The 17,528-nt window shown below is 34.7% G+C and overlaps 1 protein-coding gene across 2 annotated transcripts in view; it reads left to right on the top strand.

The window, feature by feature from the left end:
• Positions 1 to 285: 285 nt before the first annotated feature.
• The window catches only part of mRpL21 (mitochondrial ribosomal protein L21), a 28,083-nt gene continuing 10,840 nt past the window's right edge, over positions 286 to 17,528 (top strand). For both annotated transcript variants that reach the window (XM_076484100.1, XM_076484099.1), the window contains exons 1-3: positions 286 to 404; positions 1,743 to 1,901; positions 13,477 to 13,640. In XM_076484100.1, the coding sequence (XP_076340215.1) occupies positions 332 to 404; positions 1,743 to 1,901; positions 13,477 to 13,640 (396 nt within the window). In that variant the 5' untranslated portion in view covers positions 286 to 331. The remainder of the gene's footprint in view (positions 405 to 1,742; positions 1,902 to 13,476; positions 13,641 to 17,528) is intronic.

Raw genomic sequence — 17,528 nt, 5'->3', positions numbered from 1 at the left:
ACAGCTTCAAATTCGAAAACCAATAATACGAACGCTTTCAGAAAGTTGACTTTCTATCACAGGAGTAAATGATAACTGTTGTATAATATATACTTCCGAAAATCAAAACGTGAACATGTATATGTGAATAGTTCTCTACGATATTCAATTGTTCATCATTATTTTCTTTCAGTGAGTTCTCTTGAACTTTTCTTTGTATATATAAAAAAAATTATACAGACAATATGAAGTTGTTTTCGAGATCTTAAATACTTTAACAAATAAATATGTGAAAAGACAGTATGTCTTGCTTGTCTACACCAGAGCGCGTTAAGTACGTTTGTTACTAGATATGAACATGTCTCTTTCGCGTAAATTTTTTTCAAATGTATTGCCATCAGTGCGTTCTTATTATTCTATAAAAGGTATATAAACATTTTAGTATCACTATGAACTATCTAACGCATTTCTTAAAATATAGAAAATATGTTAAGAATGGAGTATAAATTAACTGGTAGTATTATTGTTTTAAAATAAATAATGTTTCCTCCAATCTCAGGTACTACTTACAGTAATAGCTAAGATTAAACTGTTAAAGAATGAGCGAGTTAGCCCGCTGATTATAATGGTGTTGTCACTATCAAAACAATGACTTCACTCCCAACATTATAACATACTGATATATACATTATATATCAATAATACATTGATTCTCTCTCTCCTTTTTTTTTTTTTTTTTTTGCTTAGTTTATACATTCCATACTTTAAGGAACACTATACTAATTGATTAATGAGCTTTAAGTTGGTTAATTATCAGATACTACGATCCCATTATAGCAATCCTTTGTGAAGGATAACGAGGCATGAGATTAGTTGTAGGCTATACACTTCATAATCTTTCCACCAATTCTTCAGTGTATTTGGATAACCTTAATTAAGACCAAATGTACAAATTTAGTTAGAGCTGCATTGGGAAACTGGACTGGTATGTGCATGGCTGAATGTAAATGTTTTTATTCCAAGAACTTTGTCCATTTTTCCTTGGAAAAAAGTGTTCAATTTGAATACTGGATGAAGCTATTGAACTTTTGGGTTTTTTATTTTCATCAACCTCTAATAATTATATATTATTTTGTTAACACTACCAGAAGATATGGCTCACTCCATTGAAGTAAACTTGAGAGGTTGGAGGCTCTTTTTTATAATTAAAACCTTAATTTATAGAATGCACATTACTCTGTTTAGGTGGAGTTTTAGATTCATTGTTAGCAGTCTCATTACACAAATATCCATCTTTGTAAAGTGGTGTGACAGATATCCTTCAACCAGCCATAAATGTATTTTCAGAGCACTTAACTGTTGAATTGTGTTTAAAATGGGGTCCAAAACTTACAGCTGTGGTGCTGTGACACTTTTAATATTTTAAATCATTCTTATAAAGTGTCATTAACCCTCTGCAGCTTTAAGTTGTGGAAGTCCAGTTGAAATACTTATGGTTTGACAAAATTAAATTTTTCTTAATAGTTTAAAGTTGCATTGTTTGTGTAGTTATATTGAATTGTTTTAAACTTTTGTTAAATAGACACATGGATGTGAAGTAGAACTGCATTTAATTTTGCTCTTTATCTTCTGTTTTCAGAAACTAAACATTCTGACCCAAAAAATTGAATAAAATGTCATAGAAACAGAAAAGTATAACTGTCTAGTACTGAGTAAATGTGTGCTAATACATAGAAGTTTAATTTCACACTTTAATTTTCCAGTGCGTCATTCAAATTTAACCAGTAGCTACCAGTGTCTTAATTCTCTGATTCTTAAGGCAAAGTGTCAAACTGTGTTTCCTCATAAGAAAAACACCAGAGATTTCTGTCTAAGAGATAAAATTGAAGAAGATAAAGATGCTGAAGAAAGAATTGCAAAGGGTAATTTTAATTTTTATAATTTTTAAACTATTTCAACTGTATGTGATTCTTAGTTTTCTATTTTCTTTAAATAATTATAGCCACTTATGAATACATCTTTATTTTCTTTTTGCTGTTTTAACAGTCAATTTGTTATTTGGTTTAACTTTGTTTACATGCTGTATCTGAAAGTGTTAAGATATGAATTATTTCAATTTGTTGTTTTTTATGTGGTTGTGTAATCCATTCATTGGTTTATTTATTTATTTTTTACAAAGTTTATTAGCTTTAATACAAATAGTGGCTTTGATGAGGCAAAAGGAATTCCATTCTACAGTTGTTATTTTGTACTACTATAAGTATCAGCAATGGGTATTAAGTTTTCTTCAGTGTCTTTAAAAACTGTATTATATGCAGTTCTTTTCATGTTAACATTACTTGTTGGTACAAAAATGCAAGATGTTTATATTCTAAAGTTTGAAACCTGCCATCAGTCTTTAGAGATTTGTAGTATAATGTTGTATAATGTCTTTGATTTGTATATAATCTATTTTAATGAAACCAATTACTTTCATGAATATTCACTGCTGTAAGCCATCATTTGTATAATGTCTTTGATTTGTATATAATCTATTTTAATGAAACCAATTACTTTCATGAATATTAGTTTTATTCATCATTGTAGAAAACTGTGTATATATGATGGCATATGGCAAGTATCATATATATATATATATTCTTTACAAAAGCAACAACTTTACAGGTACTTGGGTTTTTAGAAGTCTTTTACCAGATGAAAAAAAAAATCACATTGGTATCCATTGAAGCTTAAATTATTTTTAATTACTTTTTCTTGGTCTAGTGTGAGTAGTCTACATTTAATTTTACAAATGTATATATTTTTTTTATTTCACTAGTTTGTCAAGCAATATCAAGAGTGTCTTCAGACTACACCATCTAACACAGAGTTAGTTCCTGGACAGTATGTTATTTCTTAATTGCTTATGTTGTAAAAGTACAGAAAATGGCCATTATTCTCTTCAAACTTTGCTTTTGTGACCTGGATAATGAAATTTAGAAATTAATCTATTTTCTACATAAAAATGGGCAAATTTTCACATTTTCCTTTGCATAAGGTCTGAATAAAACAACACATGAATCAAGATTTACATGTATTTATACTAAAGTTATGTAAAAATGTTTAGAAGTGAGTATTTTTTCGAGATTTGCAACTGTAATGTAAATAACTTTCACGTATCAGCCTCCAAATGTAGTCTCCCATCATGTTTATGTTATATGTTCCTTGGTAGCAGTGTTTAAAGTCCAGTATATCTTGGTGGTAGCACTTGCTACTTGAGTATGCTCCCATGTTCTCCTTGAATTTATCAAGATAAGCATCAAGGATATGGCCTTTCAGGGACATCCTGCAGCCCATTTACCATAGTTCTTCACCAGAGTTTCAACTGGTTTCACATAATTTTTGGCCTTGTGATTGCCCAAGAAGCCCTGAACCACTGTGACAAAGCTGTCCCAAGCTTTATTCCCCTTTCTACTGAGCTTCTTGGGGAATTCTGTGCACTCCAGGATCTTCTTTATTTGTGGTCCAACGAAGACACCTGCTTTGAATTTTGCCTCAGATAGCTTAGGGAAGAAGTCTTGAAGGTACTTAAAGGCTGTAGACTACTTATCAGGTGCTGTGACAAATTGTTTCATAAGACCCAATTTTATGTGCAATGGTGAGAACAACACCTTCTGGATGTCCACAGAGAACTCGGTCTGTTGTGGTCAGTGCTTCCTGTTGTAGTGCGCTGCAGTGTCCCAGCTGTCCCAAAAGCAAAGATAACAGGGAAACTTGGTAAACCTTCTTTGAGACCCATCAGGAAAGCCACCATTTTGAAGTTGCCGATAACCTCTCAGCCATACTCATCATACTTCAAGGCTTTTAGCCAGGTCTTGACACTGTTGTATTCTTCTTTGAGGTGCATAAAAAGATATTTACATTTTAAAAGTTCTAAAATTTGTATAATATAAAATCTTACTATTCAAGCAAGCAAAAATTGTCCATCTTATCTTCTCGAGTTTTTCTGCAGTGTTCTCAGGTAAAATGAGGTGCCCAGGATTTGTCTTGATCCCCAACAGGTATGCCGAAATATGCCTGTCACAGAGTATGTTTTTGCTCTTGTTTTGATAAATTGGCCACATACATGGCAGAATGCATCTGGAGAATACTTGTAACTTTTTGATGGCATCTCTGATAAAATCAGATAGATCTATGTATTCATGTAGGCAGCTAGAACTGAACTGAAGTGGTGAGTGGTGAACCCCTGTATCTATATATATATATATATATATATATATATATATTACTATGGAAAGTTCTAGAAAATTCTTGTAAGTTCTAGAACATTCTAGAAGGTTCTTGAAAATTCTAGTAAGTTTGAGAAAATTCTCTATCAGCTTCTCAGCACTGAATCTACCTGGAATGTTCTGGAAAATAGGTAGATTTGAAAATTTCATTACCCAGATCACAAAAGCAAAGTTTGAAGAGAGAAATAGGTCTTTTCCATTTACTTCAGGCATAAGCAATTTGGAAATAACACTTTCTGCCCAGGAACAAGAAAAAATGAAAATTGTGTTACATAGTGTTATTTTATGTAGGTCTCTTTCAGTGTACAAAAGTAGTAAGGTTTTTTGTGTGTGTGTATATATATATTCTGTAATGCTTGTTTACACTGTGAAAGTCTTTCTTCAGAGTTTACTTAGAGTAACTTATGAGATAAGTTTTAAAACCAAATCTGAGCTGTGTTTGATTTCCTTATGGTCACATTGTGGTAAGTTGGTCATCATAAGTTTATACACTAATGTAGTTCTAAACATAGAAACACTTAGGACTGCTACAGCTTTTAAAATATTACAGCAAAACATTTTTCAACCAAGGAATATTGTCACCAATTTTAAATGAAATGTGGTGTGGTGTGAATAATCAGTTGAAATTAACTACCTGCATATTAATTTCATAAAATTTTAACGGGTCAAAAAGGAGCTTATTAGATCATAAAGGTTGTCCCTTCTAGCTCCCAGCTATAACTGCCTCTTACTACTCGTATCCAATATTTTCTAGAACTCAGTTAAATTTTCTGCCTCCAACACACTTGAAGGCAGCTCATTCTAAAAGCCAACCAACCTATTCTAATTCTTTAAGGCAATATTTGCAAAATTCTAAATTTCCTTTAGCATAACACATTTTCTTTAGGCTTATTCTATTTTGTATTTTATCCTTCCCCATAAAACTACAAAATTAAATGTAGATTATCCACTGTAAAATTTTCATTGCCCAGACAAACCATAAATTTTATTGCTTTTAATTTTGCCCCTTGGTATGGATTCCTGTACGTGGTGAGGGGATTTCTCATAGAAGTTTCTGTACTTTCAGTTTACCTCCTCTGGGATTCAAACATTCATCCATGTTTTTGCTGTGAGTGATGACCATGAATGGAAGGAGAGGATCCTGGTGGATCACTTTGGCCTTGAATTCCAGTAACTGGGTAGCCTTGGGGTGGCTTCCTTAGGGTTATTTTGCTGGTCCACTTGAGCTAGGGTCAGTCAAGTACCAGTGTTGGATGATCTCAATGGGTGTTTTGGACATTGTATCTGATGCTGGTGTCTGGATATAGTGCTCATGAAACCCTGGTGTTGCTTATAAAAAACCCTTTGTTTTTTATTCAGAAGGGACAAGAGGGACTTGCTGGCTCTCTAAAGGCAGTCAAAAAGCTTTGTTCTGATGACATATTGGTAGAAATGTCCACATCTAAACATTCAAAGGTGATTGGGGATATACCCATTGAGGTTACTCTCCATGCTACTTTGAACTCATCATGAGGAGTTATTGTTGAGAGGGATTTGAAGAACACTTAGGCATGGATGTCATGGTTCCTTGATGTGTGCTTGCTGCATGCCTGGAAGAGTGTGAAACAGACCCTTGTTGCATTAATTGTAAAAACTCTCACCCATCCTACTTTCATTCTTGCCCTAAGTGGTTGGAAGAAAAAGAGGTGCAGCATTTAAGAATTATTCAAAATAATACTTACCCTGAGGCTCAAAAGTTACTGTCCACCACTTCACCTCAGATGTATGCTGCTGCACTTTATTCCACTACTATAGTGGAAGTGCAGACACATTTCTCTGCGCCTCCAAAAGAATCATTCTCAAACCATATGAAAAGTCTTTTGACCTCTGTGGTTCTTGGTACATCTTCTTCTCCCACCCCAAGATGCAAAATGATCATTTGTTCATGTTCTCAGTTGCTGGAATCCTCTTCCAATGACAGAGACCTGCCCAATCAATGCAGGGCAGGATCCATGGAGGTCGACAGACCTCCCTCGAATAAAGAAAAAGAAAAAAAGACATGTTCATAAACAGAAGGGCTCTTCACCCAATTTGCCTACACATCAATAAAAATGGCCACTTTGATACAATGGAACTATTGAGGTTTACTGTCTAATATGGATGATTCCTTCCTACCATCCTGTATGTCTTTCATTACAGGAAACATTTCTGAAACCTTCCAAAACAGTCACCTTATGGCAGTTTTCTTTGTACAGAAATAACAGGTTATATGTGATGGACAAGTGCATGGAAGGGTGGCACTGTTAGCTAATTAGCATATGTCCACCCTGTCTTTGCAACTCGACACTTCCTGGGTTTCCCTGGGTCATACCATCACTGTTTGTTCTCTCTACCTGTTATCTGGAGAGACTTGTGATCAATCAGACCTTGATGCTCTCATTGAACAGTTGCTGTCTCCCTTTTAATCCTGGGGGCCTTTGATGGACATAATCCCCTCTGGGGAAGTGCTGATATTGATTGTAGGGGATGCTCCCTGATCACAACCTTTCTCTTTTCAATAGTGGTTCTTATACTTTATGCACCTAGTCAGTCCTTTACTGCTATTGATCTCTCAGTTTGCTCCCTTTCACTATTCTCCCAGTTTTCATGGAGGGTTTACAATAACTCATGAAGCAGTAATCATTTTCCTATAATTTTGAGAGAGACTAGCTGTGGTTGATGCCACTTGATCCACATGCCCTGGTGGAAATTAAATCAAGCCATCTGGCTTTCTTTCACTGCTCTCACAGAACTTGATTCTGTAAGCCATCAATAAACAATTGCATGGCAGCAGTAACTGACTGTGTTATACAGGCAGCTGCTCAGTGTATTCCTAAAACCTCGACATGTTTTCCATGATATCCTGATTTGTGGTGGAATCCTGCCTGTCACATGGCATGGACGGCTGAAAAACAGGCCTGGGATTCTTTTCATAGGTATCCCACACTCTTGAACCACATCACTTCCCAGCAGGCCCACACACATGCTTGGTAGGTAAGGCATCAAAGCCAGAAGGAATCTTGGATTAAGTTCACAACCAGCATATCTTCTATCACCAGTTACAAAGTCATTTGGGACAAGATTTGAAGGTCAATGGGCAATATAATTCTGTCCCCTTCTCGATCTTGCTCTCTGATGGCCAGGATGTAGCTGATACCCAGAGCATCACTGGTACTTTAGGTGAAAGCTTTTTCCAGGTATCTAGCACTTCTACTTCTTTCTCCACCTTCTTAGCCATCAAGACTTGGGCAGGATGATCACCTCTTTCTTTTGAGCTGATTGTCTCTCTGACTATAATCACCCCTTTACATTGGTAAAATTCAAACTGGCCCTTCATTGATCTGGCAGTATATGGGTTGGACCTGATGATGAACACTACGAGATGCTGTGCCATATATATTCTGCTTCTCTTGCAATTCTTCTGATTGGTTTTAACTGAATCTGGCAGGAGAATGTTTTTCCTGATGTCTGGAACTAGGCTATCATCCTACATTTCTCTAAGCCAGGAAAGGAACCCAAAATTCTTTCAAACTACCATCCAATTGCTTTGATGAGCTGTCTGTAAAACCTTAGAGAGGATGGTTGATGCTCAAGTTGTTTGGTTCCTCAAATCAAACAACCTCCTCTCACCCACCCAGTGTGGGTTCCAACGACAGCTCTTCACCATGGGCCAACTGATTCAATTTGAAACATCAATCAGAGAAGTCTTTCTCAAACAACATCTTGTATCAATATTATTTGACATTGAGGAGGCTTATGATACTACATGGAGGAATGGAATTTTATAAGACCTCCATTTATATAGGTTATGTAGCCACTTGCCTATCTTTATTAACAATTTTTTAATGAATAGGCAATTCCAAGTTTGTGTGGGTTTGACACTTTCCCATTCTTTTCTACAGGAAGTTGGAATCCCTCAGGGCTGTTTTGAGTGTCACACCTTTCAGTATAAAGATTAATGCGATCACTGAGTAACTCCCTCTTAATATTGCAAATGAACTCTATGTTGATGACTTTTACATCTTACAACAAATGGTTTTACCTTATCTCTTTCTAAAACCGTTTGCATGCACTTTTGCTGCCAACAGGCTATTCACCCTGATCTTGAAATCTGTATTGGTGAAGTTGTGCTTCCTGTGGTCCCTGAGACAAAGTTCTTGGGGGTTTATCTTTGACCATAAGCTAACCTTTATATCACACATCAAGCAGCTATGAGCCAAATGTACAAGAGCACTGAACATCCTCCATGTCCCCTCTTCCACCACTTGGAGAGCAGATCAATTTACTGTGCTAAAGATATATCGTGCTCTTATTCAATTGAAACTAGACTGTGGGTCACTGGTCTATGGCTTTGCTGGGACCTTGGCCTTGAAGATGCTGAACCCCATTCATCATCAGGGACCCTGGCTGCACTGGGGGCTTTCTGCACATCCTCAGTTCACAGCTTATACTTAGTCTTGTAAACCTCTTCTACACCTTTGCCGTTGCAACTGTCTTTACTGTGTGCTTCGAAACTTTGATCCTTACCACAGCATCCCACCTGGGGTTGTGTTTTCCTTCATTGGTGGGCCATGCTTTTTCAGAATGGATGATCTGCCATTGCTTCTTTTGGCTTTCATATCCAGGCACTGTTGGATGAATTGGGTCTGTCCTTGGATAACATTGCTTTATCCACTGGTCAGCCCATTCCATTATGGCTTATTATAATCCCAATGTGACCTTTCTTTGAGTCATATGAGGAAAGCAGATACTCCTGATTGGAAGTTCTGTCTGTTATTTGCTGAACATCTTTCAAACCATCTTTCCATTCCTATTTATATGGATGGTTCAAAATCAAGTGACTCTGTGGGCTCTGCCATGGTTTGTTGTGGTTTGGTGGTTGCATGCAGACTCCCCTCTGCAGTTTCTGTGTTCCCTGCTGAACTGTATGCTTTTTCACTTGCTCTGGATCACATTGTAGTTAAGCAATACTTAAATTGCACTATTTAAACCTACTTGCTTTGTTCTCTACTGGCCCTGGAATAACTTCACATTATTTCTCATCCTGTTCTTGCCGATATTCAAAACCGACTGGTCCATTTCTCTTTAACATCTACTTTTAGATGTTGGCCATATTGGTATTTACGGGAACGAGCTCATTGAAACTGCAGCTGAGTCTGTCTGCTCTAGTGCTGTCACTGGTGTGCCTGTTTCATACATGGAGTATGGGCTTGTATTCAAGGCTTCATGCCATTTGGCAGTCAACTTGGTGTGAGCAATTTAAAAACAAGCTTTTCCAATTAAAACCCCCTGTTGGACTTTGGCTGTCTTGTTTCCATAAGGATCGGAAAGAGGAAATTGTCTTAACTAAACTATGCATTGGTCACAGTTTTTAACTCATTACTTTCTTTTATCTGGTACTGATGCACCAATATTTTGTCTGTGTGACACTCAGGTCACAATAAACCACATTTTACTCTCAACGATGGTACCATTTTAAACGTGTTTTGTCCCAAGATTTAATCATAACGTTTGACAGTGTCATTGGTGATGGTGACACTGTTCACCTTACAAATGTTTTTAATTTTTAAAAGACTTTTGAACTTTTTAACATTATTTAAGTTTCTGATTCATAAATTATACCCATTTTTTTAATATGATTCCTTTTTAAGAATTAAAGTACAACTAGTTCTGTATGAAATTATAAAATAGCCATAATGTCAAATAACTCAAAACCAGGACTGGAAAGGCCAATTTCAGGTGACTAACAGTGGTGTTTTAATTTACTTGTTGCTCATCCTGGCAAGTTATGATAATTAAAATTAAGCTACAGATAGTCCTTTAGAATTTGTATTACTGTACTTTCTCTCTTACTGCTGTAGACTAGATGTAAAAATTGGATTTAACACTATTTAAGAGTTTAAATCAAAAAATAAACTTTTACCTTAATTCCTTTTTACGTATTTTAATAATTTTACTTTCCTTTTTACTTTTTGCTGGATGTTTGGCACAGATAGCTTAGTTGCTTTGCACCATAAAACGTCAAACCAAGCAACCAACCTTTCAATTTTGTTTGGTTAGAGAACTATCAAATAGAAAATCAGACATTTCCTGTCACACCCACCTGTCACATCCCCTTTTTTCAGGATTCGTTAATAATTCTCTTTTACCTTTAACTATATGTTACTTATATCTAAAAGAAAGTCAAAGTTTTCATCTATCAAATGATGTATTGTATAGCATTGTGTTTTGTTAAGGACTTACACATGAATTGCTCTTGTAGCATAGTTAGAAAATCAGACAAAATTTGAGAGTTAGGACAAATTGTCTACTTTTTGCATTTTATTAGTATATGTTCTTTGGTGCATTATTTAATTAAATAATTATTTTTAATGCTCTACTACCATTAGTATAAAAAAATATATTAACTGCTATTGACAATCTAAAGCAAGAAAAAATAAGATTGGATAAGTAATTTATTATTTGTTTTTCATGTTTACTCTTTATTATTATAAAAATAATTAAGATTTAAAAATATGGATCTTTTTATGTCAGTTAAGATTAAGTTAGGTAAAATAAGTAATAATATAATAAGGCTCTGAGGCACACTGCTTGTAACTGTGACCTGCTCAGATCCAACTCCATTTATTAGGCTCACTGGTTCAAAACATTCTAAATTTTTAGCTAAGAGGTTAAACTCTCTAGTTGAAACTAACCCATATTCCCTCAAAAACTATCTAGACCTTGGAAATATAATCAAAAACATAAAACAAGAAAATAATTTAGTACCTTTTGATATAAAATTTTTATTTACCTCAATATCTGTAGAACAAGCCTTACACTGTCTAAAAGAAAATCTCAAAACAACCCTGTTATAGGCCACCTCATCAACCTTGCAGAATACTGCTTAAATAACACTTATTTTACATATAAAGACGAGATTTTCAAGTAAAATAATGAATTACTGATGGTATCTCCCCTTACTCTCAACTAAATGACATCTACATGTTTGTTCTCTAACTGTTTGGAAACTAATTCACACACATCAAGAAACCTGAAATCTAGTTAAGATACATCAAGGATATTTTTATTAAATGATAACATGGGAAATGTACTTTACTTTATTTCATTGAATTGTTAAACACTCTGAGGTCCAGTGTCACAGTTGTTACATATATAAGGTGGAATCTAACAGTTCTATCATTTTTCTGGATGTTAAAGTAAAAAGAGAAAATAATGAAGTGACCACCAGTGTATACTTGAAATCCCATGTCATCACACATAAGATTGAATCACTGCATTTTACATAAAGTATCCTTGTACTTCACCTACATAGACAGTGCTATACAACTTTGTGCCTATAATGAAGACTTACTAATTCAATTGAATTGTTTAAAGATTATAGCACTATCTGGAGATTGCAACCCAAATGTCATAGACAGGGCTTTTATTAAACATCAGAACTGTAAAAAAATGTTAACTCTTTTAAGTTTTTATTTATCAACAACATAAACCATTTCATTCCCTTTTATGTCAGAAATTGCCAATGAAATAACCAGTTTATAAGTTGAGGATTTAGGTAATAAATGTATTCAAACTTTCATATAAAATTAATATTTTACTACCTATCCTGAAAGACTTTCTACTAAAGGAACAAAAACAATGCACATTTAGTGTTCCATGCAAATGTGGAAATAAATATATAGGATAAACATCAAGTTCCTTAGAAATATGACATGCAGAACACCAAAGTCTCATGTAGAAATGAATTTCATATACCTGCTCTAATGTGTCATCAATTTAAAACAGGTAAAAAAACACATGGATATGAAAGTTTTCTCCTATATCATCCCAAAACTAAAAAAGAAAAATTTTGTTTAGAAATTGTAGATATTATCAAAGCAAATAATCTCTTATTAAACCATGATAATGATCCTAGCAATAGCAGCTGGAGTTGGCAAGAATTCATTGCTCATAAACTTGATCAGACTAATTCTGTTACTGTTTGATATCATTTCCATCACATTTAATCATTGTGTCTTTTTAACTATATATAAATGCTGGATTGCTTGGTATAGAATATACATGAAGAAGACAGACCAATGTTCTGTCAAAATATGCAGTATATTCTACAATCAATAAAACTCTTTCTTATAGCCATATATTGTTGTTTTCTTGCTTGCCAACCTACTATTATATTAGCATAATGTGCTTCCTTACTCAAGTATCTACTATTTGTTGATAAAGAGTAGTCCAAGAGTTTGTGATGAGTGATGTTGACAAGCTACATTTATTTGGCCTATCACTTCAAAGCATAAGGATTGCTAGTCCAGATAGTCCTTGGGTAGTTTTGCACAAAATTCCAAGCAAACAAACAATACCGTATTTAAAAGGAACATTGAAGATTATTGGATCATTTTGCAATTTTAAGCACGTAAACCTGGTTTTTAATTGTACTTGAAGTCAGGATATGGTCCTGTTGAAATGTACATGTAATAAAAAACATTTTATTGTGAAGATTTCATGAGGTTTTTTATCTTATAATAATCAGTGCACAGTATACTTCCTACAGAAACATCTGATTATTGTCTGTAATAACACTGATTTCTTATGGAATAATTTCTGTGTCCTGATTGAAGCTCAGCCCTTTTGCTAGTGATCCTGATGCTACACTTACCTCTCATTTATTTTATTCTGAACTCTCTTTAAGACTTCTCTTTAAGTTTCTTTAGCTGAGGAAATTAGAGAAGTTTAGTATAATTTGAATACATCTTACACTTTGTAATATTTGCTTCCTAATGGAACACAATGGTGTGAAGATTTTAATTTCAAAATATGGAGCTCGACACCATTCTGTTGACTTGGATTTTAGTTAAATGCTAAGCATGTGTAGTCACATCTTCATGTTTTAGAACATATCTTTCCAGATTTAGACTTGTGTATGTGTGACAGGAAATGGAAAAAAAGAAGTTTGTTTTGTATTATTTCAACAAAATATCAGTTGTATACATTTAGAAAATTTCCATCATTTTATAACATAATAGAACATTTCTAATATTTCTAGAAACTTTCTGAATGGTAGGTGTAAGTGGCAGTATGTTAGGGTCATTTATGAAGTATATTTAGACCTAATATGTCAGTAATGTGATATTTATATTTTGAATTATATCCTCTGTATCATATCTTTTGTGATTGATTCATAAATTCAAAAATTTTACATATCTCATTCTAGAAATATTTACAAAAGTTAACACACAGCTACACAGTGAAGAATACGGTAGACTTTTTGCTGTGATTCACCTTTGTGGAAAACAGTTTAAAGTAACAGCAGAAGATGTTATTGTTGTGCAAAATGACCTTTCGCTTGAAACAGGAGAAAGAATTAGATTAGAAAAGGTAAGAAGTATAGTGCTCAATATTAGAAATGGGTGATTAATGGGATTCGATAATTGATTAATCATTTAGCTCAGTAATGAGTTACAACTAATTGATTATTTTCATGAATCATGGCACTAATCAGTAAGCAAAACAACCTTGATTTGACAAAAATAATAATCAGAAATCCAATGGAAATATTTTGATTGAGAACAGAATGATAACACAACTTTAGCTATAAATGAATTGCACCATTGTATTAACTTAATCTTGATTTAAATCTATTACTTAATGTGTTTCTTTATTTTTAATTCCTATTCATTATTGGTCCTGGTCAGATTTTAAAATTTTCTCAACTTATTTGCTCATTATAAATGTATAGTGCATGTTTCTTAATATTTGAATATGATATAGATATCCACTTTGCTTGCTTTGTATGTGCTTTTAATACACTCATAGTAGAAGCTATATGACCCAAATTATTTATGAATAATGTTAGAAAAAACGTTATTTAAATATTCTTGAACATTCAACTTTATAATATTTGTTGGAAATGTATACAGTAAACTCTCATTGTTTCGAAGTCGCTAGAACCGAATATATCACTTATATCGAAGTTGTTGACTGGTCCGGCCAACTGTCCATATAAATACATAGTAACAAAAGCCCCTTGAACCGAACTGCATGTATCGAAGTGTCGGCTTGTAACGATGTATAATTATAGTCTCTAGGGTGTGAAAAGCATCAATATTACATCCTTTGTATCGAACCAGGTACAAAGATATTTATTTTTCTCTTCTTCCCTAAATTAATTGTCACCACTGCCGGCTGCCGACCACCCGCTAGCAAGTGCAATTAGTCAGTCTCCGTGCAACAATGTGTGGTGCTACCATCAAAATCTTACACTTGAGAAATAGCGGACTACAGATGGGGTAGTAGATTAGCCTAGCAATGTTTTTACAACAATTATGGTCAATAACACTTTAAACCCCTGCCCGCCCCAACTCACCTGCCCTCCCAGCAAAAATTAGCTTAGATATAAAATTTTCAGATTATGGCTTGATTAGATTATGCCTGGGCAGCCTGCATGCTGTGGCCTATAAAAGGCTAATCACAGTCAAATTAAACAGATCATTAATCATTGATCATGGCGAAGCGCAAGCTTGTATTGATAGAAACTAAAATTGCAGCAATAGAAGAAGTTGAAAAAAAAGTTAAAACAAAAACAGAAATAGCAAAAGCATTTGATGTGCCTCTGAGCACTTTGTCAACATGGTTGAAAAATAAAGAGGCCATATTGTCTTCTCGAGACAACTTTTGTCCCAATAGAAAACGCATGCGAACTGCAAAACATTCTGACTTAGAAGCGGCATTGCTTCTGTGGTTCAAAAATGCTAGATCAGAGAATGTTCCTATCTCTGGACCTGTTATGCAAGCAAAGGCAAAAATACTTGCTGATCAAATGGGAATCACTGACTTTTGCATGAGTGATGGGTGGTTAACCCGAGACTGCTGATAAGGATCTGATCACTAGCGCGCCCCTGACAGACAGTGATATTGTGGCCATGGTGCAAAATAAACAGACACCAGAAAATGACAGTGAAAGTGAAGATGATGACAATGAGGAACCCCCCATCCCAACACATTCTGCAGCTCGTGAGATGTGCCTGCAACTTCAGAGATATCTTGAACACCAGGCTAACGCAGGACAGTTTATCTCTCATTTAAACATGATGGAGTGTTTTGTGACCAAGTGCCAGAGGGACAGCAGTTCGCAAAAAAGCATTGTGCAATATTTCAAGTGACTCCAGTTAGACGTTCTTGCTGGTGTTTGTATCCTGTACATTATAATTACATATGTCTATATTATGAATGTTATTTTTTTTTACATGTTTTTTTTTACAAGTGCTGTTAATTGTCCTTTTGAATTTCATTAAATGTGTTTTAAGTGTTTACACACGTGTGACTTCTGAGTCTTTAATCCAATTACCGGTACTGCAACAGCCGTCAATTATAGGGCCTACCATTACCAGACTTGGCTAGTGAATGAAAAAAAAAATCCTTTTTAACGAACTTCTTTTGTAACGAACAATTCTCTTTGGTCCCTACGACTTCGTTACAACGAGAGTTTACTGTACTTAGTTTTCTATATCTCTATGAAAATATTTGTATTTACTAACTAACTCATATGCTCAGTAAACCAGTATCTTTATCAAGTCTTTCTTGAAAGGTAACAGTACAAAACTTTAAAAGTATAGTTCTATAATTTTTTTTTATGGAAAATATCATGTTCAAATTTTCTACCATTGTTATCAAAAACAATAAATTGATATTGGGATGTTTACTGTTGAGATAATTTAAAAATCTCTCAACATCTTCAGCTTTTCTAAATATGAGGAAAGTATCATCTTCATATGTGTCTTCACAATGGTCATGTGGTTGAGAGCATTATAATGTAATGGACAATCCCACTATTCATTGATAAAAGAGTAACCCCAAAGTTGGTGACTAGTAATTACTAGCTAGTCTTTCAATGATAAATTATGGGTGGCTAGTGCAGGTAGAACTTGCATAACCTTGTGCAAAATGTAAAACAAACCAAACTATAATATACTGGCTTGAACATATAGAACAGTCCTCAAGCCTTTTATTTTTATGATGACAAATACACACTTTTGCAATTGATGGGGATAATTTTGACATCATCTACTTAAATCATAAATTTTATTATTAAATAAAAAGTAAGATTCCTCAGAGTCATAATTTGTGAGCTCTTTAAACATGTTTTGAAAATCTCATTTGATAACTATCATTGTGGTACAACAGTTCTGTTCATGTATTGGTATGATTGAATATAAATCCTCCATATCAAAGCTAGCACTGTTCACCTCTTTGTTAAAAAATTAAATTTATTGCAAAACTTCTAAGTTGTTTTTTATGGTATAATCATTTCTAAAGAAAGATTTTAGCAGTTTTCAAGAACCCAGATAAAACATGCATTACATGGCTAAAAGTATGTGGACACCCCTTCTAACTAGTAGGATTGGCTATTTGAGCCACACCCATTGCTGACAGGTGCATAAAATCAAGTACACAGCCATGCAATCTCCATAGACGAACACTGCAGTAGAATGGGTCTACTGAAGAGCTCAGTGACTTTCAATGTGGCGATGTCATAGGATGCTACCTTTACATCAAATCAGTTCATCAAACTTCTGCCCTGATAGAGCTGCTCCAGTAAACTGTAAGTGTTGTTATTATGAAGTGGAAATGTCTAGGAGTAGCAACAGCTCTGCCACGAAGCAGTAGGCTACACAAGCTCACAGAACGGGACCCACCAAGTGATGAAGTACATAGAGCGTAAAAATCATCCATCTACAGTTGCAACACTCACTACCAAGTTCCAAACTGCCTCTGGAAGCAATGGCAGCACAAGAACTGTGCATCAGGAGCTTTGTGAAATGGGTTTCCATGGCCAACCAACTGCACACAAGCCTAAGATCACAATGTGCAATGCCAAGCATCAAATGGAGTAATGTAAAGCACACTGCCATTAGACTTTGGAGCAGTGGAAATACATTCTCTGGAGTGGTAAATCATGCTTCACTATCTAGTAGTCTGACTGATGAATCTGGGTTTGGCAGATGCCAAGAGAACACTACCTGCCTAAATGCATAGTGCCAACTGTAAAGCTTTGTGAATAAGGAATAATGGTCTGGGGCTGTTTTTCATGATTTGGGCTAGGCTTGTTAGTTCCAGTGAGGGGAAATTTTAATGCCACAGCATACAATGATATTCTAGAGAATTGTTTGCTTCCAACTTCTCGTGGCAATAGTTTGGGGAAGGCCCTTTTTTGTTTCAGCATGACAATGCCCCTGTGCACAAAGCAAAGCCCATAAAGAGATGGTT

Source organism: Tachypleus tridentatus, chromosome 13 (genome assembly GCF_004210375.1).
Source record: "Tachypleus tridentatus isolate NWPU-2018 chromosome 13, ASM421037v1, whole genome shotgun sequence".
Lineage (NCBI taxonomy): Eukaryota > Metazoa > Arthropoda > Merostomata > Xiphosura > Limulidae > Tachypleus > Tachypleus tridentatus.
This window is presented reverse-complemented; position numbering and strand designations above follow the sequence as displayed.